At 36.2% G+C, this 25596-nt stretch overlaps 2 protein-coding genes across 6 annotated transcripts in view; both read right to left on the bottom strand.

Moving 5' to 3' along the window:
- dvl1a (dishevelled segment polarity protein 1a) overlaps window positions 1-18794 on the bottom strand; it is a 36452-nt gene extending 17658 nt beyond the window's left edge. For 2 of the 5 annotated variants that reach the window (XM_081387671.1, XM_081387672.1), the window contains exons 1-3: window positions 18365-18788; window positions 7430-7499; window positions 4940-5061 (exon numbers count right to left, since the gene is read on the bottom strand). In XM_081387671.1, the coding sequence (XP_081243797.1) occupies window positions 4940-5061; window positions 7430-7499; window positions 18365-18534 (362 nt within the window). In that variant the 5' untranslated portion in view covers window positions 18535-18788. Of the gene's footprint in view, window positions 1-4939; window positions 5062-7429; window positions 7500-18364 lie in introns of all 5 variants that reach the window. The other 3 variants (XM_081387675.1, XM_081387674.1, XM_081387673.1) reach the window with 2 other exon arrangements.
- Window positions 18795-23057: 4263 nt separating this feature from the next.
- mxra8b (matrix-remodelling associated 8b) lies at window positions 23058-25095 on the bottom strand. The gene is made up of 5 exons (XM_081387748.1): window positions 24935-25095; window positions 24748-24778; window positions 24559-24632; window positions 23941-24018; window positions 23058-23846 (listed from the first exon to the last, which is right to left on the bottom strand). Exons 1-5 carry the CDS (start codon window positions 25083-25085, stop codon window positions 23821-23823), a joined length of 360 nt encoding a protein of 119 aa, XP_081243874.1. The 5' UTR covers window positions 25086-25095; the 3' UTR covers window positions 23058-23820.
- Between the last annotated feature and the right edge of the window lie 501 nt (window positions 25096-25596).

The following is a 25596-nucleotide window of genomic DNA, read 5'->3' as shown; positions in this document are numbered from 1 at the left end:
GTCTGTGCTGATCGCAAAAAGGAGGTAAAAACAAAGCTAAATCCAAATAATAAAAAGTCCAATTAATATAATCGTATAGAGCAGTAAAATACATAATGTTATAGATTCAGAATTTAAAAAGTGAAAAGAAATACCTTGGAATTTGTTTTGTTGTTGACACCAAAGGTGAAGTAAAAGAAAATTCAACCCAATTAATCAATTCAAATAAAATTTTCCCTGATTTACAATGGCTTACGAAAAACTTCCCAAATTTAACAAATTTAGCAGTTTGAAATCTATTTTATTTCTCGAAAACTGGTATAAAATACCATTTGATGCATTTAATGCACATTTATTGTACTCTTTAAGTGAGTATGTTGTATTTCCAAAGAGCAGCAGGCAGACGGACGGTTCAGTCCTGGGGGAGACCGAGGCAGCTGTGTCACCCTGCAGAGCCCGCGGGGCAACAGAGATGCGGCTTTTAATGTCCACTAATCCGGATTAGCTGCTCAAGGGACGGCAGAAAACATCCTCTCCTCACCCTACCAATTGCATTCAGCAGGACCAATAAATAATGCACAGCACAAAGGGAGCAGGCAGGGGATAACATTTGGTTACTTACTGATGCGCCTTACAGTGAAGCTTTTATAATGGAAATGAGGGAGATTTCTTGTGGGAGAAACATGTGAGTGGGAATTCATATTTATTTCAAGCTAAATTGTCTGGTAGTCTGCTGGGAGAAAAAGACTAACATGAGGAAAAGGAAGCTGTCTGTGGTTAACCGTTACATGTTCAGCCACTAGATGGCGCCAGTCACTACAGAAAACAAGTGGTGAGAATTCTCTGGTGGGGTGAGAAGGCTACAACTGAGAACACACACACACACACACACACACACACACACACACACACACACACACAGTCTGAAAATCAAACATTAGATAAAGAAAAAACGCAGTACTTTCACAAAGTGAACAGGTGCAACAGAGACTACAAAGAAAGACTTGCAAAACTGCCCTGTAGCACATTGATCTAAATTTAGCCTTCAACATCTTCAGTACCTACAAAGAGAATATTTAATCTGTATGTTTGCTTTAGAAGCACAACATAAGCACTTTAAAGCCTTTTTCACAGCAAATCATTGTAAGAGTGTTTTTATGGCCCAAGCGAACAAATCTGATTTGTTAAGTGAATTAGTTTGTTTGGACAGTTCATTTCAGTTAAATGAACAAGAACCACATTATTGTCTTAACATGCAAAATACAACATGTGACACTTTGTTTTTGTAGTAAAGTTGCAGTTTATCTGTATATTTTCACCACTCGCCATAAACTATACTCCTTTAATAAAGGCTATAATTGGTATTTTCCCAAGAACATGAATTATTATGTGGGCGGCTATGTATATGAATGTATGGACGCATTGATACATGACTGATACATTGACCACATGAATGCTGGCAAATCAAACAAACATACTGAACTTTGTGAGGCAAACCTGTGTCCTATTAGAATACAGCTTAAGAGGCAGGCGCTGGGATTCACACATGTGGCTCCCGGAAGGACAAGAATGATATTTTCCATCCAGCTGGAAAACATGCATCTGCTACTGCTGTGACTGTGGTCAGGAACAAATCAAATCAGTGGTTTTGTAATGCTTGTCAAGAGTGTGTGTGTTGTGTGTTTCACAACTATCTTTGTGAGGACCGGTTTGAATTTTAGACCATCAGAGTGAGGACAAAGAGAGTAACATGAGGACATTTTGACCGGTCCTCACTTTCTGAGAGCCCTTTAAAGGCCTGTTTGAGGGTCAATATTTGGTTTTAGGGATAAAGCTATAATGAAGATAAGGGTATGTTTAGGGTAAGGGTTTGGGTTTGGCACTTAGTTGAGATGGGTAGGATTAGAGTAAGGAGCTAGAGATTGCATTGTATCAATAAATGTCCCCACATAGATGTACAAGAATATGTGTGTCTGTGTGTGTGTTCATGCCTACGTTTGCAGATGTATTTGTCTGGTTATTCAAAAACCCAATGCATATGCATATACACTCACCTAAAGGATTATTAGGAACACCTGTTCAATTTCTCATTAATGCAATTATCTAATCAACCAATCACATGGCAGTTGATTCAATGCATTTAGGGGTGTGGTCCTGGTCAAGACAATCTCCTGAACTCCAAACTGAATGTCAGAATGGGAAAGAAAGGTGATTTATGCAATTTTGAGCGTGGCATGGTTGTTGGTGCTAGACGGGCCGGTCTTAGTATTTCACAATCTGCTCAGTTAGTGGGATTTTCACGCACAACCATTTCTAGGGTTTACAAAGAATGGTGTGAAAAGGGAAAAACATCCAGTATGCGGCAGTCCTGTGGGCGAAAATGCCTTGTTGATGCTAGAGGTCAGAGGAGAATGGGCCGACTGATTCAAGCTGATAGAAGAGCAACTTTGACTGAAATAATCACTTGTTACAACCGTGGTATGCAGCAAAGCATTTGTGAAGCCACAACACGCACAACCTTGAGGCGGATGGGCTACAACAGCAGAAGACCCCACCGGGTACCACTCATCTCCACTACAAATAGGAAAAAGAGGCTACAATTTGCACGAGCTCACCAAAATTGGACAGTTGAAGACTGGAAAAATGTTGCCTGGTCTGATGAGTCTCGATTTCTGTTGAGACATTCAGATGGTAGAGTCAGAATTTAGCGTAAACAGAATGAGAACATGGATCCATCATGCCTTGTTACCACTGTGCAGGCTGGTGGTGGTGGTGTAATGGTGTGGGGGATGGTTTCTTGGCACACTTTAGGCCCCTTAGTGCCAATTGGGCATCGTTTAAATGACGTGGCCTACCTGAGCATTGTTTCTGACCATGTCCATCCCTTAATGACCACCATGTACCCATCCTCTGATGGCTACTTCCAGCAGGATAATGCACCATGTCACAAAGCTTGAATCATTTCAAATTGGTTTCTTTAACATGACAATGAGTTCACTGAACTAAAATGGCCCCCACAGTCACCAGATCTCAACCCAATAGAGCATCTTTGGGATGTGGTGGAACGGGAGCTTCGTGCCCTGGATGTGCATCCCACCAATCTCCATCAACTGCAAGATGCTATCCTATCAATATGGGCCAATATTTCTAAAGAATGCTTTCAGCACCTTGTTGAATCAATGCCACGTAGAATTAAGGCGCTTCTGAAGGCGAAAGGGGGTCAAACACAGTATTAGTATGGTGTTCCTAATAATCCTTTAGGTGAGTGTATAATGCGTATATGCAAATCATACAATGACTTGTATACACTTCTATATTGGACATGCTTTCAATTTCTAAATTACAATGTATTGTTATTTCTTGTATGCCTTAAAGGTGTAACTGTCCAGACACTAGGGGTGTAATGGAATGTGTATTCCTACCGAAAATTTTCGGCATGGCTGCATGACAGCACAGTCACACTGAGCCGAAGCACAACCAAAACAATGTTCTTCCTCAAAATGCATGCAGTTTTGTTTTTTTAACAGCTAGAGGGCCAAAAGTTACCTCTAAAGGGGTGGTTGAGTATGATTTCACTTTTCTAACTTTAGTTATTGTGCAATGTTGCTGTTTGAGCATAAACAACATCTGCAAAGTTACAACGCTCAAAGTTCAAAGCAAAGGGAGATATTCTCTTTAAAGATGCTCTAAGCGATGTCACACGTTTTTTAGGCCAAAACATTTTTTGTCACATACAGGAAAAAACATCTCCTCACTATCCGCTAGCTGCCTGTCCCCTGAACACACTGTAAAACAACGCGGTCTCAGTAGACAGCCCAGGCTCCACAAACTGCAACAAATGGCCGACACACGACCAAAGAGACGACGTTCCGATGAACAAATAACAAAGAAAAAGGAGAAGGAGAAGGAACGTGCAAAGTCCCGAATTTACATCGGAAAAGCGTTCAAAAGGTACATAAACCTCGCACCCGGGAATGTGATTTATAGATTATCATGACAGAATATGCTAATTAATGAATATAAGATAACAACACTTAAGTAACCATACAGAAACGTCCTGTTGCATTCTACATGATGTCACTTCTTGAGTCTCTCTATCATTGTCTGAATCCGGTTTGAACATAAAAGGCTAAAAGATTTTTTAATTTTCAGTGCATGTCTGTGTGAGGTAAAAGGACACAAGCTGTTGAAGCTCCGCCCTCTGTGCCGGGAGCAGCAGCTCATTTGCATTTAAAGGGAAAGACTCAAAAACGGTGCGTTTTTGCTTTCCCTCAAAAAGTGACAATTTTAACATGCTATATAAAAATATCTGTGGGGTATTTTGAGCAAAAATTTCACATACACACATCAAATACTTATTTTACATGAAAAGGGCATTATGAAAAGGGAATTATACCAACCTTTTAATGTTTTTGAAAGAGGTCTTTTACCCTCACCAAGACTGCATTTATTTGATCAAAAATACATTAAAAACTGTAATATTGTGAAATATTATTACTATTTTATATTTTTACATAATTTAAAATGTAATTTATTTCTGTGATTGCAAAACTTCAGCATCTTTACTTCAGTCTTCAGTATCACATGATCCTTCAGAAATGTGTTCAAAAACAAGTGTGCTGCTTAATATTTTTGTGGAAACAGTGATTCAATATTAATTCTTTGATGAACAGAATTTTGATCAATGTAATGCATCCTAATCATCCAGTCAGTTCCTTTTTTTTGTTGCTGAAAATTGTATAAACATTTTATTTTTATTTTTTTAAGTATGAAGCTGACATGAAGAACTTGATTTATACTAGATTTCATCATCATTATTTGTCATACATCCATTTGTCACAAACCCATGTTTCACAGTTATAATGGGATGTGTTCTTATCAGACCTGGTGTACTATGGGCCTGAAAAGTGAGTAATAAATGATGATTTGTCAGATAAATTATTTGTATGGCATAACTCACTGAAAAGAGGGGGGTCTGGAATCTCCAATCCCTCCAGTTCGCTCCAAGGGTGGTGGTAGCTCTTTGTGGCTCTCTGTGCACTGAGATCCCCCATCCGAGTGTGTGCCTTCAGCCAACACCAACTACAGCCAAACACACACACACACACACAATTAATCACAAAGGCTTCAGGAAGAAACTCTCTAGACTAACTACTAGCCCTGAATAAATAAGTAGACCAGCAGAAGGAAGAGAAGAGAGTGCATTTGTCTGAGCAGACAGGAGTGTGAAAAAAGGCAAGTCAGTTCACTTGGCGGGCTTCCTGGTAAAGGTCCTGGCAGCTATTTCAACATATTTCAAATCAGCAATAAAAAATTACCACAATGGTATCATAAGTCATGCAGTCTTAGCTTAAATCACACACAAAAACACTATTTTTCAGGTTGGAGAGTACCCATAATGCACAGTGAGGGTCGCGCTGAATGAATACCCACATCTGACCAGAAGATAGCGCCTACAGCTGAATCATCCATCCATTTTCCAAACCACTGGTCCAATGTGGGTACAGCGTAATATCATACAGGTATAAATTCCTTGTCAATCGATTATTACATTGTTAAATTAAGGGTTGTACATAGTTTCCATGATAGAGTTCAAGATTAATGTTTTCTTTACTACTGGAGCTGCCAGTTTGCTATGTTTAAAATGATTATTAAACTGCAAGCACAAACTATGCAAACGCGGCAGCCCTTCCGGTGCACTTAGTGTCCGAATTCCCTCACTGGTTTTCATTCACTCCTTCAAGTGGACTAGATTAGTGGATTGATTTAGGGAATAGTGAATGAGGGTATGGGGGGGATTTCGAAAACAGCTTATGAGTGGTCCAACTCCTCTTCATTTAATCAAAAAGGGGTCTTAAAATGTAGTACAGTGCTTTCATGATCCAAATAATGGAGGATACATGTGGATACCTAAGGCTACTCATAAAAAACACACTCTATTGTTTATATTCTCTACAAAAAACATTGATAAAAATTTAGAGAAAGGCAGAAATCCAGTACACTATGGTAATTAAAGCAGTGATCGTGATATAGTACACTGACGGTCTCCGTGTTTGGACACTCAGCAGGCGATGAAGCACATATTTTAGTGCTGCACAGCTCAATGTCATGCATCTCAGCATGTCTGTGCAACTCTCTGCAGCTGGAGGCTCGCTGGAGTCCACTAACCTGTATTTTGCACCTCACACCAACTTTAACCAACACACAGGTATAACAGCTGCTTATAATAGTGGAGATGTGTGTTTTAGTGCCGATAATCAGATTAATTATTATTCCTCGGTTTTGCCATCACTATTAAAGGTAAATATTCAAACAATCCTGTATTGTTGTCCTTATCCTATATCTGGTTTCCCAGCTTGGCCATCAGAAATGTATCTGTATGTTTTTGATTCAGTAAAAAGAGCCACTCATAAGAACCATTCATTCAGGAATCAGACTACACTGGCCACGCTGTATTTATTTACTTGACTAAAAAGAGATGGTTTATAAGTGTCATTTGTTTGGAAATATAACTATACTGGTTGTACTATATGTTTTTGATTCACTAAAAACAGCCAGTTCATAAGAGTCATTTGTTCAAGAATCGGAATACACTGGTCACACTGTTTTGTTTGGTTCACTAAAACAAACCAGTTCATAAGATTCATTAGTTCAGGATCTTTTTAATTCAGGAAAAAAATGATTTTCTTTGAGAATCTAATTACACCGGCCATGCTGAATGTTTTTGATTCCGTAAAGAGCCAATTCATAGGATTCATTCACTTATACTACACAGGTCATGCTTTATGTTTAAATGGATAGTTCACCCAAAAATGAAAATTCTGTCATTAATTATTCACCCACATGTCATTCCAAATCCGTAAGATTTTCATTCATCTTTGGAACACAAATGATCTTTTTGATGCAATCTGAGAGCTTTCTGTCTAAAATTTTGGCACTTAAAAAAGTTCATAAAGAGATCGTAAAACTAATCCATATGAATTGAATATGACATTTTCTGAAGAGACACAATCCTTTTATATGATGTACAGATTTAATATAGTCTTTTTTTCTTAATAACGTGCTGCGTAACACGAGAATGAACCTCATTGGTTCTCGCAAGACAAGCAAACATGCTTGAGCTTCCGTTTATCATAACTGATGTGTGAGTTGATGAATATTTATATGTGAGCTGTTTGGGAATCTGATCATATAAGTTGTCCAGAATGTTTTTGACTAACCAAATAGAGTCTGTAAATAGGAGTAATTTGTTTGGGAATCTAACTACACTAATTGGGTTGTATGTTTTTGATTAAAAACTGCCAGTTCATAAGAGTATGATTATTTGTACAGGAATCGGATTACCACTAAAAAGAACTCCACTAAAAGTTCAGCAGGGTTGATATATTTATATTTTGCAATGTCACAATCTATCTAAGACAGAGAAGAGGGGACCGTTCATCTCACTTACCCAGGACACCACTCTGCCGTTGAAGCAGGGCAGCTTGGCGTTATCATCAGAGATTTCTTCTTTGACGACTCTGCAGGAAAGAACACAAACTGTTAGGGACTCTGTGAGACTAGCACCCAGGATTGCACATCAGTTCACGTCTATTTGCAAAAGCTGAGGCATACTGAAAGCATGTCACGCTCAAACAGCGGAATTTTCCACTTAGCTCTCAACTGCTGGCTGCTCATGATGAGAATGCTGAACGGCCCTGTTGACCGACTACTCTATTGAAAACTACTCCGTTTTAACGGGCCTCATTAGTACCTCATGCACATTTCAGATTACCTACTGAAACTGCTGTTGCTGGACCGAGAGAGTGGCTTAGTATACATGCACATCGAATATTTTTCTAAATGTGTGTGCTTTTATGAGTATTGAGGGTATATATATACTGTATATATATTCAAGTGTGGCCACATTTATATGTGTGAAAGGTGTCAGGGCACAAGAGGTTATTAATAGAGTGAGTGAGTGAGTGTGTTAGCAGAGTGTCCATCCTAGGCTGTAAATTCCCTACATAAATACCACACAGTTACCCTTTAACCCTTCCAGTCGGGGTTCAGCAGTCACACACCTGTTGGTCTCTTGTCACTGTGTGCAGGACTAGTACATACACACAAACCACATGAGACTGACAAAACCACTAAAGGGAAGGCTTGATTCGCAGTCTGACAAAGCAGGATTACTAGGGACGCACAACATATCTTTGACCGTATTGGTAAAACGACAATGAGATCATTCAAATTTCAACAGAAGATATAACGAATCAAACATTCACATATGAATATCTAAAATAACACTGATTTCTCACAAGCCAACAAGTACAACACAGTCACTTGCAGTTCATTAAGTGAGTCTTACATTGCGAGTTCACCAACTGCTCTGACTGATTCACAAGTGTCACTGATTCACTAAATAGAGCCGACTCATTAAAGTCATTAGTTCATGAAACGGACTACACATAGCCTGGCAAGCCAGACCTACATCAAGATGTTGGGTCTGGCAACTCACCATAGACACGGCTCAATCCGAGGGGCGGGATAAACGGCTGTCTTTCAAATTCCCTCTGCACGCAATAGGACAGCGCTTCAACCAACCAGAGCGTTTTCCCAACAGCGGAGCTAGTTGATAGATTCAACTTTTGCCATATCTGGCCGGCAAAACTACGAACACATCTTCCTTTTTTTAAGAATGACTTAAGTGCCGTTCTTTGCTCTTTTCTCAAAGAAAAACCTAACTCCAAGTCCTCCAGAGTCGCGGACAAAGCCGATTCGAAAGACTGTTCGCCAGCAGCAGCCGTCATTCTTTGTTTTCAAGTAGCAGGTAAGCGTCGCAACTCTGTCGTCATTATGTTAAGCCCGCCCCGCCTACTCTATACACGACGTGATTGGCCTGACCCAATTTAGGTTTTTGCAGCTCGAAAGTCAATGGAGAGTTGCTAGACTGCCCTGGCTGCAAAATACATTTTGCTGCCGCTAGGATGCGTCTAGATTTCAAGGCTAGACTACACAGGCACTACACTGTGTTTTTGATTTACTAAAAAAAGCTGGTTCAAAAGATTCTTTTGTTCAGGAATCAGACAATTGGTTGTGCTGCATTTGTTTGGTTCACTCAAAAAAGAACTGGTTCAAAAGAGTCATATGTTCAAGAATCAGACTATACTGGCCATGCTGTATACTTTTGATTTACTAAAAAGGGCAGGATCATAATAGTCATGGGTCGTGGAAGTAGTGTTCGCCCAGGCCTGAACCCAGGTTACTTTTGAGCAATCTCAATTCAAACACACACGTCGTCTTTTTTATGAATGACAATGATGATTCTTGCTATATCTATTAAACATTTGAAATTACAATCATACTGCACTTTCACGCTACAGCTGAGCCAGAGAGAGCAAACGTTAAGCTTTAAGTAAGATTGTATCAATTACATTGTTATGCCATTAGGTGGCAACAAGTGACTGTTAAAATGTATTTGATAAATGAATCATTCATTCAAAAGATTTGTTCTAAAATCCTATGGTGTGAGCACCATAATGGTTCTGGGTTGTTGTTGTTATTTCTCTGTTCCTAATTTTCAGTAAGATCTCAAAGCTCCGCTTCTGCAATCAAAAGTCACATTTCTACAGGAACTCAAACATTTCTCATCAAATTCTTCAAATACCAAACAACAAATATGCCAACAATTGTTTCATTTGTTTCTATTTCTCATAGGGACTTTTGAGACAAACAGCTGAGAAATGTTTCAAATGTCAAGCATGACTGTGAGGTATGACTGTGTAATTTATGTTGTAGAACAAAACAGGAAAGTGTCTGCAGAGTAAGATTAACCACAGACCTTATTTTAATCATAAATCGAACACAGCCACTCTAAAAACCCATTCGATGTTCCTGAGGGAACAAATTCACCCTCCGTGTTTGCCTACTAACTGATGTCATGCCTGAACATCCCTATATAGCATCTTTGCTTTTTTTTGTCACTACTACATCCATAGCAGCTTATCATTTTCTAATGATTTCTAACAATTTTAGAACATTGTACCTCATCACTTCTTACATTAAGAAGTGCAGCATTCCTTCAAATCCCCAATGTATTAAAGCATCTGCTAAACGAATAAATGTAGCCTAGATGTAATATCAGTAATTATTTCAACCATAACAAAAATATCAACATTGTGCAGTCCTAAAATGTGTTGACAGAGCGCTGTGACTTGAGAAATTCCAGAAGTCTGTCGTAATTATAACGTCTTCCTCTCTGCTTCTCCAGAACTTCCAGGTCACATGACCCACAGGGCTGTGAGACTGAGGAGATGAGTTGAATGGGACTGAAGGATGATGATAACATGTTCTTGTGGAAGGAGTTACAAAACAAGGAGAGTTTCTACAGCCTGTCTGAGCGTCCTGAGCCCAGCACAGGAAACTGGGGTGTAACTCTAGTCATGGGTAGGAAGTGTTTGTGTCCTCTCAAGAGGTATTTACAATATACAGCAACATACAGCGAGGACCGTGGGGGTGGCCATAAGGAAGTGTGGTCTGTCCAAACTTGTGAGGGAGGGTAACGCCTTTGGTTACAAACTGGAGTACAAAGCTGTTCTTTGGAGTACCGGTAATAATATTGTCTTAACACATAAAAATAATTTGAAGCTATCTAACAAAGTTTCTTATAAGGACAGTTCTCTGAAACATTAAAAATCAGTCATTATTTGCTCACCCACATGTTGTTCCAAACCTGTATGACTTGCTTCTTTTACACAAAAGATACTGCTTTTTTTGGCCATGCAATGAAAAGTCAATGTTGTTTAGGATGGACCCCACTGCGATCAATTTTATGGACATTTTTTTTTAAATCGGTGCACAGAAGAATGTCATACAGGTTTGGAAAAACATGAGGCTGATTAAAATGATGACTACATATTAATTTGGGGGTGAGCTATCCCTTTAAGCAAGCAATAAAATATTAAGAATCAGAATAAAAATAATACATGATTTGCATTAACTGATGGAAATGCTATATGTGGTTGCCAGAGCATTGCTTTGTAGTTACTAAGGTGTGTGTAGTAAAGAAAATATTAAACAAGCAGAAATATTAGAAAAACAAAAACTAATAAAAATGACAAAAGCACATTAAATCACTAAAGCTTAAATTAAAAAGAAAACTGAACATATAAAAAATACTACTATACTATAATAGTAAAAATAAAAAATAAAGTAAAAAAAATAGTAAAAGAAAAAAACTCGATATATGGAAAAAAGGTTCTATTTTACAAATGTGACAAATATTGCGATTCACCAGATGACTTGAATAGCTCTATCTGGAAAGAAAGATTTAATCATTCTAGAATGATTGGGGTGATTTCATAGAAAATAATAAACAAATTAGAAATATAGATAAATACAATAGAACAAAGATATAAATGTAATAAACAGTTCTTTATGTTTTTCAGGTAAGTCTAACAGTATTCAGGTTCAGAAATTGAATAATAAACATAAACAAACATAAAGTACCACTACAGTCTTCACTGTATTAATTAAATATAATTAATATTTGTTAAAGCTACAAAAGTGATTTCCTCTTTGTATACTGTTGTTTGATTAAGCAGCAGCAGAAATATTAGGCTGCTGTCACATTAAGACCTAATGTACAGATCCAATATAAAGATCTGCATACATTTTCTTTCTCAATTGTTTACGTTCACATAAGCCGCTTACGAAGATACTCGGGGGTCAGCCCTATGTTCCCACAGCCCTATGTTCCCACATTAAGATTTTTTTTTATTTTTTTTGACTTGTCTAAACCCCAGTTAAGGCGTAGGTTTAGGGGTGGGGTCAGGGGTAGGCCATTTGTGGGAACATGCTCCCGATACTCGCTGAGACGAGACGGGCATTGTGACACAATTTTTGTGCGTATGTGTCCGTTTAAGCACAAATAGGTAGGCTACATCATATCCTATGTAAACAAGAAATTGTTGATAATGATAAAGTATAATAAATTGTTTTTTGATACTAAGATACTATAATTTCATGGCAGTTATTTTAACCTTAAACTTAATGTTAGCATAGATTTCTATTTAAAAAAATATATATATATTTTATTTTTTTACTATTTATTTATCAAAGTATCCTAAAAAAGTATCACAGGTTATGACAAAATATTAAGCAGCAGAACTGTTTCCAACTTTGATAATGAATCATCATATTAGAATGATTTCTAAAGGATCATGTGATAGACCGGATGTCACATGTGACACTGAAGACTGGAGTAATGATCCTGAAAATTCAGCTTTGCATCACAGAAATAAATGATAATTTAAAGTATAATAAATTGAAAACCAATTATTTTAAATTGTAATAATATATCACAATATTACATTTTTTTCTGTATTTTTGATCAAATAAATGCAGGCTTGATGAGCAGAATAAATTTCTTTCAAAAACATTAAAAATAGTAATGTTTCCAAACTTTTGGCCTGTACTGTATATGGCATTTTTAAAATTTATTTGCCAAAATTAGTAATGATATTTATTTACAGGTTTATTCAAAATAGCAAAGTTCACATTAAATCTGTATTGTAAAACGTGCTATAAAAGATAATGGGGACTCTTGGTATTTGTGTTTTGTGTGTGTGTGTGTGTGTGTGTGTGTGTATGTATGTGTGTGTGTATATATATATATATATATATATATATATATATATATATATATATATGCTAAATCATGAACACAATGGTGGGGTGTCAAATGGGCTGTGATGCATGGGGCACCAGGTAAAATCTTGCCTAGGGCAGCTAATTGGTCAGGGCCGGCCCTGTCTGAAAGTGTGTTATCGTGACATGGAACCGCTCAATCAGTGTTTTAACCGTGGAAAGATGTTAGTAAACAATGTCATGTAACGTCACATTTACCTCAGAAAAAACATATCCAGTGACCATAAACTCGTTAGTCAGCTAGAAAAATGAACTCTAGAGAGGAATATATGGAATATTTATATAGGATATAGGCATATAGGAATATTTTGTTAAATATATGCACCATTACATTATTCATTATAATTTTTAATGTTCTTCAATATGTAATGCATGTTTGAATAAATCTGGAAAGTTGTTTATGACAGCCACCATTTAAATTGTTATATAATTTCATATAACTTTATTATTATAAAAATAAATAAAAGTGTATTTTAAGTATTTGTATACAAATCAGTTCATTTTTACCTTCAATATTATAGTAGGCTAATGAAGCCAAGGCTACAACTGACTCCCATAGTTTACAATAATAAAGAGATTTGTTTTCCTTGAGAAAATTTTCAATGTATTGTACCTGATATCCAAAATAATCGATATTGAATTGAATCGAAATTGAATCGAATTGCAAGCTTGTGAATCGAAATCGAATCGAATTGTGAAATTTGTGTCAATACCCAGCCCTAATAAACAAACAAACAAACAAGCAAACACATCAATTTCATGAGGAAGCATGCCCCGAGAGAGACCCCACTTAACGGTTCACACTCCAACCCCCCCAATGTTCAAGCCAAAAATAATGCCCTTGAATGTGACTATCGTGGATGCACACATGGCGATATCAATGCTAAACCTATATATTGTGCAGCCCTAGCACAATTCATGTTTCATAGCCCAATTAGCCTTACTAAAAAGAGTAAACGAGATGCAAACACCATTGATGAGTGATGACATCATCCCAGTGAGATGATGAAAACTAAAATCAGACTAAAATCAGTATATGACCATGCATGCACATGCCCTCATTCAGAAATCTAGGGCTTTTCTGACTAGCAACCACATGGTCATGATATCATTTATCTACTTCAGGGATTTCTTGTGTTGTGGGACTGCGGCCCAGATCAGTGTGATCCTATAACGAATTATCAGGGCTGAGACCCAGTCCGATTAATGCCCGACAATCATTCAGTGAATGAGACCATGAGATTATTCACCTACAAGCTGTTAAGTACAGAGTGATATATCACTTCCAGTCAAACGCCAAACACATCCTTCCGCACAACACACGCGACAGCAGCGCTTTAAAAATGAAACACAACTGAAATCTTTCTGCGAAGTCAATGGGGTCTGATAAATAATACATCAACCTGGCCTGACACCAAAGAATCCATTAACCATAGTTAAAACACAAGAGCTATGCAACGTGTACTAAGGGTACTTAAAAGTGAAGGAAATCCATCTGGAGCATTATTCCTAGTCTTCATTCATACGCTCCGCTGATATCTTGTTACACACATCAGATTCATTTAAGATTATGTTATCCAACAATCACACGCAGCAGCAGCAGAGGTAAATGGCACAAATCGGCCCTCAGAGAGATGCTGTTTAGGGGGTCTGCCCTCAAAGCTTTGAGCAAAGGTTTACAGGGGTATTAACAGACTGTGGTGGATAATATCAGAAGTTATTATCAGAAGCAGCAGAATGTTGTTTATTATTACGGAGGACACACACAGTGGGGATCTATGGCAGTAATAGTGGGATTATCGATGTTTATGTTGGACGCTGTAGGGCTAGTTATGATGTGATAATAAGGGGTGTGTCTCTACACCATCCCAGAGTTCTTAGGTTCATCTCATCGCTGATCTGTGAATGTAAATGTTCACTAGCCCACATTACAGAGGCCTAAGACCATCTTTTGTGCATTTGAGATCTCACAAGACTTGTTCTGGTAGCATTTCTTCCTGCTTCGTGAATGGTTGAAGAATGAACAATGCAAGGCTGTCTAAAAATAATGTTTGCCGCATTTAGCTGCACACAAAATAAATCAACTCCCGCTGGGATGCATTTATGGTTCTGAAATGTGTCCAGATCCAAGTTTGTGGCATGCTGAAACAAAAGTATCCTATTTGCACTGACAAAAATGTTTGGAATAGGTTTTACAAGAAAATTCAAGTTTTACCTTGAAATTTCATGTTTAATTTCAAGTTACTTGCTGTAATTATTTGTGAAATTTCCTATAAATTTCTGAGTGAAAACTGTTCCAATTTGTTTTTTAGTGTGTAGGCCCAAGTTTGCTACTCCACATTTTAACATAAAGTAGCTAAGGAGAACTAGCAGTCAGGTTTTGAAGGTCAAGCGTCGTTTGTTCTCGCAATATGCTTCACAGTCACCAGGGCCAACTGAGCGCTCAGTGCTAGGTGTGACAGGAAAGCAACACTGTTAGTAAACTATCCTATGTTAACAGGAAAAGCAAGTTTTTTGGAAGGTCATGCTAGAACACCAACATCATGCGTTGTGGTGAATAAGAGAATTTAAAAGTGTCTGATGAAGATCAATTGCCTCAGCCATGTAGGATTAAAGGAGCATCTCCATCCAATACACATCACTAAACATCTGTGCCTGTTTGTCTGTGTCTTTTAAGATCAAATCCAGATCCAGAATCTGGAGATACGCCTTATAACATGACATACGAAGCCTAGATCAAATCCATCTATTTATTATATAAGCAGATACTACAGCTGAACACTCTTAAGATAAACAGGGAATACCATTCGCAAACCTTTTTACTTTCATAATGTGATGTACTTTTTAACAAAACAGGATATTCAGGGAGAAGAAAAATGTATGGGCGGAACTTGGATCGTGATAAATAGATGATTGGATCGTGATAAGTAGATGTTATTGAATGAAACCAAACCAAATGTTTGCTAAAATAATGATACACAGCTGTTTGGCTACTGGTTAACATTATGCCTCTCTAGTCATTTCAGAAGGAGTTATAAAAACAAACCTTTTTTAGGCAGCAATGAATCATTTAAAATAAACACAAAAATGTGAATTAAGATCATTGCAATGTTTTACACTAGCCTTAATGATAACAAAACATTGTTGGAACCACATTTTTTTCTGATTTTTTCAGCTGATGAACAATAAAAACATTGACAAATCAGAATCCACCTGATTTTAAAGACCTTGAGCATTTAAAGCAACAGACATAACTTATAATAAATAGAACTTCATCATGTATTGGTGTGGTGGACGCTAATATAGTTATCGTAATAGTTATTTTTCATGGTGTGAACAGGCCTTTATTCAGTTCAACTGACTTAACTCATCAAGTAACTCAACATACTCAGCTAGAAGACAAATAAAAATATAGGTACCAGCAGCAACCATAATTAACAAAAAACTCAAATGCCACCCAGAATTTATTGTGTTTGTATCTACTGAGAAATGAATTGCTTGTAATTACTTGTATTTCTATTGCTATTATAATTACATTTAATAGCATGTAACGTTTATGTTAAATAATCATTTCTGTTCGAATAAACTTATTTAATTGTACTACAGCTACAGTAACTCAAATAGAACTCAAAACACTAGTTGACCTATTGTAAACGAATATGAACACTTCTCAAATCTGACTCGGTTTCAAAATGAACAAACAATTACAGAATAATAGAAAGTTGAAATGACAGCTGCTCGTTTATCTGCAACCTGTCCGCCATTTAGGCAACTAATCCATATACATGTTGGGTGACACTGACAAATTAGAAAGTGACAGTTTTGCCTTGCAGCTGCGGGTTCACTGCAGTCTCTCACTTCCTCAATTAACCTCAGTCTATTAGCGGTGATTTTGAAGTGACAGAAAATGACTGAAATTCTGCTATACTAATGAGTTTGCAGTCTGAACAAATTAGAACCTGTGAGATGTTCAGTGGATTTCAAGATTATGTTTGAAGTCTTCCTTTGATCTCGTCAACACTGGTCAGTGTATGAACACACATACCTGTCTAACATGGCAGTCATTTTAATTAACGTAATTCTCCCCCCTGGGTGATATGAGTGTGTTTGTTTTAGTCATAAAAGGAGCTGTCACCTTTAAAAGATCAGACTGACTTTGTCATGTCATGTTCAGATTTTCTATGACGATGCCTCTGATGGCCAGGCCTTAACTTCAAAAGATTCAAACTCGAGAGAAACCAGAGCACAAGTCACTGTCAAAAGGAGTTACATCACAAGACACTGTATTAGGAAAACACCATGATATATTTGCACCATGTGGACAACTCCAAGCATGCGACTGGAGTTGACAAAATTAGCTCTGTTGCAGTGCATGTGTGGTGCTGTGGCAAGCCATTTAACATTTATTCATTAAAACTAACTAGTATTTATTATGTTACTAGTACTTATTTTAAAATCACTGGTAAGTATTCAAATAGTGACTGGTATATTTTTCAATTTCACTAATAACTAGATACAAGTACTTGAACTGTGACATTCATATATTAATAGGCCTTTTTGCTACTAGTCATCTTATGTAAATAGCAACTAGATTATATTTACACTATGTAAAAATAGCAGTATTTTCTTTGCAATAAGTGTAAATAGTAGTTACTACTTAGATGCTATTTATAGCCTACTTATAAATAGTGGCAGATACTATTTGCACCTCAGTGTTGTTGTACATTAAACGTATGCAATAATAACAGTGTAAATTATTATTAAAATTATTAAATGGATGCCGCTTTATTGGGTCAATAAAGCCCTCCCAACACCTAACCCTGACCAATAAACACTTTATTATTAAACACAAGTTAGACACTTCAGTGCAACTTTTCGAATATTTTCTTCATTATTGAAAATAAATCCCTTTTCCGATCTGATATGTGATAGTAGAACAGTTTGGCAATAGGCGGCCGGATACGAACATTGGATTACTTACTAGTAATTAAATAAGGTACTTTTAACAATGAAAAGGCTGTAGTAAGGATGCTGCCTTCAAGTGCACAAAGAATTATATTGTGAACAGTAAAGCCAAATAACTACACCTCAGTCAAAATTAATGATTTTAATTTCTTTCATAGTATCAGTTTTTTTGTACATAAAGAAACATGTGAAGGTTGGGTGATTAACTTTACACCATTCACTAAAGACTTGCTTTCTGCTCACTGATCCATAGATTTCATACATCATATTATTTATATTGTTGATCAATATTTCTGCCATGTTTCAACTCAGCAGCTCGTGTATCATGTAATTCAGAGTTTTCCACTTGTAAATACAACTTCACTTTGTCATCCTGTGATCGAAACTCGAAATTACGATATTTCCGACTCCACTAGAAGGGCGCATACATGCTATAGCGGCTTGCCACAGTGGCGGTGGGTTCTGACTTCTGAGTCGAGCACACGCACCCGCGCAGGAACGCGCACTTTAGAACAAGGGTTCAAAGCAGGTGCCAGCAGCAACAATGTAACAATGTAACAACGTCACAACGAAAAACCAAACGTTCTAAATGCTTTCCAGGTTTGACAGCGTCTATAAGGCATGATTGTGGCTGCCATAATCCTGTGTCGATGATGGGTGTGATCGTGGTTGTTGAAAAGGCTACGAACACACACAACAATATGAGCAAATCATAATTCCACCTACTTACCCGAAATCCTGATCCATAGATTTGAAAAAGAATTTATAACTGTTGACCGGACGGTTATTAAGGACATTTTTAAAATCCGCCAACGTGACTTTTTCCGGAGAAACCGTCAGTTTCACTAAATAAGGGGTTTCTTCTTCGTCGATATGGTATATAATTTTGGTCTCCGCCATGAGTAGGCTTATGTGGGTAGGACAATCATTGACAGAAGAAGGAGCAAGGGTTGCAGCAGCGCGATACAAAATATATTTGTAGACTATAACTCGTCAAGTGTCATATATGCGTTATAAGGCGACATTGCTGGTTGCCGGTTTCACGTAGGCAAACAAAAATCCTGGTCTTGGACGGAGCGAGCGGTTCCAGACATTCTCGAAGCTTGCGTGTCTCTATCACGGCGTCAATGTTTCTCTCTGATCGCCAGTAAAACAGGAAGGGACGGTTCACATCCCTATGAGCTGGAGTTCAGGATATTTTACCATTTCAGGTTTCTAGTGGAGGTAGGCTGCTCTCTAGCGGCAGTCAGAATCCGTGACAGTCAATCCACTGAGCTGCTGTGGCTCTGCTAAACCAACAGCTGTTAAAACCAGGGGGCTGTTCCATAAACCAAGATTAGAGTATAAGCCAGGCTTATTTCGGTTAGTCAGGCTTATTTTTGGTAGATTCGGTTTCATAAAGCAAACTTAAAATAGTTCAAACTCAGTTACCCTGGCAACTTATATGCTGGGAAACTAGCCTGGTCCAGGGCAGGCTAACTGTCAAGCTAAGCCTCAGTTGTTACACAGATCCTCTAACACTGACCGACAAGAACACAATGATATTACCACTGACACTCTCTCATACCATTATTGGACTTTATTAACCACTATTAGTCCAAAAATAAATACACAGTATACAGAAAATCAACTTAAATAAGGCTACAATGATAAATTAGACAATATAGACCTATATAGATAGATAGATAGGCCTAAATACAATATATGTAGGCCTACTACAGGTTTTTTTACTGGCTGAATGTTTTATGCCCAAGATTTAATTAGATTGTTTTAAAGATTTATGAATACATTTCTCTCTGGTTTTGTTTGGCAGCTGTACACGTTTATGATTATTAGAAGAACATTAGAACACAATCTAAAAAAAGATTTTTAAAGCAGAAGTTAAAATCACAAAATTAAAAATAAATAATTACAAAAGCAGAGTATAAATTTTAACTGGTAAGATGAATCTGAGCTTAGTAATTGACAGTATATTAGCCTACATTTGATTTACCCCATTACAATAGTTATTACCCCTTTACAGTTATTGCTATCATAAAAATACAGGTTTAAAATTCTAAATAAGGCACATCTAATGTCCAAATAACAAATATTTTAGTATATATATATATATATATATATATATATATATATATATATATATATATATATATATATATATATATATATATATATATATATATATATATATAATGTACTTTATTATGTCTTTCAATTCAAACACATTTAACACAATTATACAAATGGACAGTTCCTTTAAAGACATCATATTTTCCCCCAATAAATATTCCTTATTTTTCCTTCTATTTTTTTTCTTTTGTGATAATACCCACCAACACATAGCCTAAAAACACACATGATTAGAACAATAACCAAAAAGTACATAGACACTTTTACATATGATTTAAGGGGGAAAAGACAAAAAAACAATAAATAAATAGTAATAAAAATTTAACATTAACATATTTATATCAAACTCTTATAATGACACATAATTCCTAATAGTTATTCAAGTAATATTATTTGAATATCAAATATTCAATATTAAATAAGTAAATAAATAAAATAACAAATAACTAGAAATAAAAGGGAGGGAGGGTTATATAAAAATGTAGTTAATAATATATATTCCTTTATTTTATGGAATATTCTTTGATTTTAGAGTTGCACATATCTTTTCAAAATGTATACATTTGCTCTTAATTTCATGTTATCCTCCCCATAGTGTACTTTAGAAACTAAATCAAACCACTCATTTAAAACTGGGGATTCTTGCTTCTGTTACTAGAAGTTTACTGCAACTTATCCAACATCCTAAAGATAAATTATTATAATTAGAAGATATTTCTAGTGTTATAAAATATCGCATATTAATTTTCCGAATTTTCCGATTTTAAGAATTATTGCGCTCCTATTTGGCGCGCATGCGTGCAGCAGCGCTCGTTCAATATGAAAATTAGCAGCAAAATGGATACATTTGCATGACTTTCGAACATTTACAGATGGAGAATATAACTGTAAAATGTAAGTTTTGAACTGAGGGGGGAAAAAACATGTCACAAACGCATAAAACAGCACAAAATATACGCTGTTTGATGGTGGATCGATTAGATCCACGATCGACCCCTAGGGCTGCTTCAGAAACGCGTGCACACGCAATTATCTAGACTAGATAAACCTGGATCAAATTAGTGAGATTGCGTGAGCTTCAATTACCTTTTATGGAACCACTTTAGCCCCAGCTTATTTGTTAGGCTTATTCAAGTCCGGTTTTGGAGTTTAATCCCCGCTTTTCTAAGCGTCTTTTATGGAACAGCCCCCAGGTTCCACAGACAAGGCTTAAACTAGTCCCAGACTAAAATGCATTTTTTTTTTAACTGAAAGCAACTTGCAGTGGCATATTGTCTCAAGATGCACACTAGTAGGCCGAATGATTTTTTCTTCCTAAAGCTTCCTAAACAATTTTGTTTCCTAAAGCGTTTGAAAACGAAGCGTTGTATAGCCTAAACTTATAGAACAATGAGATAAAGGTCTGGTTTCACAGACAGGGCTTAGATTAAGCCAGGATTAGAACATATTAGCTTAGTTCAATCAGGGCTTAATCTAAGCCCTGTCTGTGAAACCAGACCTTTATCTCATTGTTCTATAAGTTTAGGCTATACAACGCTTTGTTTTCAAACGCTTTAGGAAACAAAATTGTTGTATGGGACGGTACACTGACAAAACATAAAGACCTATGGTCATCGTTGTTATAGATTTAAGATATCAGGCACCAAATAAATTTGTTTATTTATTTATTATTGAGAGCCAAGCATATTGTACAAACAAGAATACGTGAGGGGTTTATAGAGAAAGAAAGGAAAAAAAAACTAATATGTATAATGTTTGTACATATCAGGTGCTATGCATATTGTAAGTTATCATAGATTGTAATTTTTTTTCTTTTTCATATTGTTTTCAAATATGTTTTAATGTAAATTGTTCAAACATAGGCATTTTCCTTTCCATTTGACTTTATGAATATAATATATTAATTCAATCAAATATAAATATTTGTATTTCCTCCCCATGAGAAACACCTTATCATCACATCAGCTTCTATAAAACTAACAATTCAGACAGTCGTGTACCTTAGAACATTCCCAAAATAAATTAAATCATCTTTTAATTTTTATTTTATTACAATTTTAATACTGTATTTGAATAGAACATAGAAAATAAACTTAATTAAAATAACATAAAATAAATATATAACTATTACCATTTTAGAAAATATTTCTATAAATATATGACCTCCTCAGGATGGTGATTAAGCCTCTTTTCGCTAACCATTTATTGAAAAAGGTAAAAAAGGAAATTTTCTTGGCCTATTTTGAACCCTGTATGTGAAAGTGCCAAAGCCACAACAACATCTAATGCTACAATCAATATACAGTATATTTACATTTAATATGCCACATTAATAAATGGCAAAGCAGCAGGCCTAAATAAAAGAAGTCTCCATATAAAGCAGGAAAAAGGAGTAGTTAATAATGAACACTAGTATTATCAGTAACACTTTAAAAGGTTCATTAGTTAACTACCTTAGCTAGCATGAACTAAGAATGAACAATACATCTTCAGCATTTATTAATCTTACTAATACGTTATTAAATCTGTAATCCTCTGTATTTTTTTTTTAACTAACACTAACAAAGATTAATAAATACTGTAACAAATGTATTGCTCATTGTTAGTTCATGTTAGTTAATACTTTAATGTAACTAATGAACCTTATTGTAAAGTGTTACTGTATTATCTAATATTTTGGCCAATTTTTTGCATGTTGTTTGCAGCCGCCAACTCACAGCATGTCCTTATAAAGAGAACATTCTCAGAAGACAGAAAAGTGGAATGAAACTACACAAAAATACAATGTTCTGTAGTTTTGTGAGCATGAAAGTATCTATTTTAACAGCAGAGGGCAGCTCTGTCCTTCCTGTATTCCTGAAGTTATTTGGTGATTGTTTTGGAAACGCGTACAAAACATGGCAGGCCTGCCAAAAGTAATACAAACACCAGGCCCGGGTCTGAGTAAAATAGAGTGAAAGAATCCGGCAAAACTCAATGCTCACATTCTACAACTCACACTTTGCCTCACTGCACACGACAATTACATTGAGCTTACTGTCCGTATTGAACCTAGTGGGGTGCAGTGTGTCAATCAAATCAAGATTTAATCAATCAAAACGGTTTTTTTTTTAAGTAAAACTTTTTTTTTCTTTTTTTAAGGGACATTCTTCCTCTTTGCTCAGTTTTGTACATAAATATTTGCCTCCTGTAATGCACTTCTCAAAATAGTAACATTACTGGGCACTTTGACAAAAAGATAAGGGAGATAATGTAGCTATAGAAAGATTGAATCTTAATTACACAAAATATTTCAGAATAAACTTTATTATATTTGTACATTGGTCCTCAATACAAACATGATCATGTACTGCCACTTTAAAGATAAATGTACACTCCAGATTATTCAAAAACTACTGCATAAATGCTTCATAACCTATGTAAATGAGAATTACTGACCAAGGAAATAGGAAAAATGATGACGAAAAATGCTCATATTGCATTAACTGTAATAAACTGCAACTGTGCCCTCTACATAATGCTGTGAAACAAAGAATTAAAAAAGACAATGGACCAAAAAAGTCCTGGTCGATAGGACTCAAAATTCCTCAGAAAAGTAATATATAGATACACATCAGCATAGCACAAACATTATATTTAATTGCCTTTGAGGTTCACTTGTGCACCATATTTGACTGTTTAGACCTGAAGCCACAGCTATTTGTTTGCTTCCTGAGTTTTATACGTAATTTCTATTCAGATTCAGACACTTACAGTGGTTTCTACCACACACAATTTTAGAGTACCACCAAATGCTGAATTCAGCAAATTGCCTTAACTTTAATTCAACAGATTACCATTGTGAAACCATTATGGTACACTGCGGTTATGATAAGAAAATGATTTCACTTAAATTGACTTACCAATATCAACTGAATTTGAGTATTATAAGATCATGTAAGCATTAATTATGATGTAGAAAGACAGTAATTCCATTCTTGTTCTCACTGTAAATGTAAAATCCTTGTATCTCTTTTCAATCGGTATACTCTGGACCAGCCAGCAGCTCAATAAGAATCACTTCCATGACATTCTCTCCATTTCTTTGGGTGAGAGAGAGGAAGAAAGAGAAAGTTTGTGTAAATACATCACAATTCATCTGTCCGGAATGAGATTCACTAATTGAGAAGACATTACCTCTGTTGAGATCAATAACTTTTGGAGAGGGATAGTTGTTTGCCTCTGCCCTTCCTTTCATTATGTTGTTCTTGTAGTCTAAAGAAAAAAAAAAACAAGGATTTCATCAATAAAAGCTGATGTAAATGTGAAGATATTATGAAAAATCTTGATAAATCAGAATTATTAATATAGTATGTATGTCAGATGTGCTCTCAAAAAAGGATATTTCACTGTAAAATCCCTTTTTAAAAAACAGTAATCAACCAATTAAAAAAGTCCCATGTCAATGTAGTCGTTGTTCTTGAGAATATTGAAAAATATGTTTCTTGCAGAAACACCAGATCACATTCCCCTAGATTTCTGGTAATTTTGCAAGTATTAGAAAAAAAGATGATTTCTAAATGTTCTACTTCAGCTTTAAAGGGATAGTTCAACCAGAAATGGAAGTCAATGGGGCCAATCAACTGTTTGGTTACCTATATTCATTAAAATATCTTCTTTTGTATTCAGCCGATTCATACAGATTTGAAACAACTTGAGGGTGAGTAAATGATGACAGAATCTACATTTTTGGGTGAACTATCCCTTTAAGTAAAACAGTTTGAAAAATGATGGAAAAAATGTGGTTGCACTTACCCAGTCGCAAGTCTTCCTGATTGTAGGGCTGCAGTTCTGTGGCATCGAGCTCAACGGACGTCCTGCGACCACTTCTAAGTAAAACAAACGTTATGCTTTTCATGTATTAGCAAGTGTAAAATGATTATTGTGGGTCTTACTTTACTCAAAAGCACTGGAGAGGTTTAATAGTCTATTTTCAATTCTTACCGCTCAGACCTTCGAACCTCAAACTCAAGCCCTGAAACAGATATTGCATAAAAGGTCAAAATAAATTTCAGTAAGATTCAAGCCTATAATCTCTAAGGTATTCATTTTATTCAGGCAGTTTGCAGTTTGACTAAAAAGCCACAATGGTTTCTTTTTCTTGTTTATAAAATCATCCGCATGATCCTACCTTTCTTTCTGCAGTGCCTCGTGGTCATAATGATGCCAATGAGAATGAAGAGAAGCAGCAGGAAGATTGCCAAGATGTAGCCCACTTGGTGCAGGAGATGAGTTTGATTCTCAGGCAGGATAACATTGAGGACGTGAGGTGCTTCCACCATGTTTGTATCTGCTCACCAAGGACAAAATGGGAACATGAGAGGACCAGATGTATGAGAACTCTTAAATATCTGATATTAAAACACTTAATTATTTTATCATGTACTAAGAGCCAAGAAACAAAGCAGAAAAGCCTAAATTACTTGTTTGTTTTTCCCTTTTCACCCAGGCTTGGCAGGCGAGAAGGGAGAGGGACAAGGTTTCATGTCAGAATGGCCAAAACAGGCATAATGAGTTCCAGACCTGATGTCATGCCGCAGCAATGGAGAAAAAAACACACAAAAAAACACCAGAACGGAAAACGATAGTGCAGGCGGAGAGAAATACCACTACTTCATGGTCGGTCAGTCTGTCTGGAGACATTTTCCATTTATTTAGTGCCCCACAACAACAAGGAGAATTTAGTAATCTGCCACGGTCTCTGGGATTGCATGTCAGTAGTGCTCTTAAAACCAAATAAACCAAACAAGCTCACTGAATACTGTTGTTTGTGTGTTGCACAGTATTGGGAAT

This window comes from Scardinius erythrophthalmus (genome assembly GCF_964197995.2).
Source record: "Scardinius erythrophthalmus genome assembly, chromosome: 15".
NCBI lineage: Eukaryota > Metazoa > Chordata > Actinopteri > Cypriniformes > Leuciscidae > Scardinius > Scardinius erythrophthalmus.
The sequence above is the reverse complement of the archived record's forward strand: the minus strand, read 5'-3'. Positions and strand labels throughout refer to the sequence as shown.

Coding starts and splice junctions, on each gene's coding strand:
- mxra8b (XM_081387748.1), bottom strand. CDS start 25,085: ATGGTGGAAGCACCTCACGTCCTCAATGTTATCCTGCCTGAGAATCAA. Junction 24,779..24,934: donor GAGGCACTGCAGAAAGAAAG/GTAGGATCATGC, acceptor TATCTGTTTCAG/GGCTTGAGTTTGAGGTTCGA. Junction 23,847..23,940: donor AGTTATTGATCTCAACAGAG/GTAATGTCTTCT, acceptor TCTCACCCAAAG/AAATGGAGAGAATGTCATGG.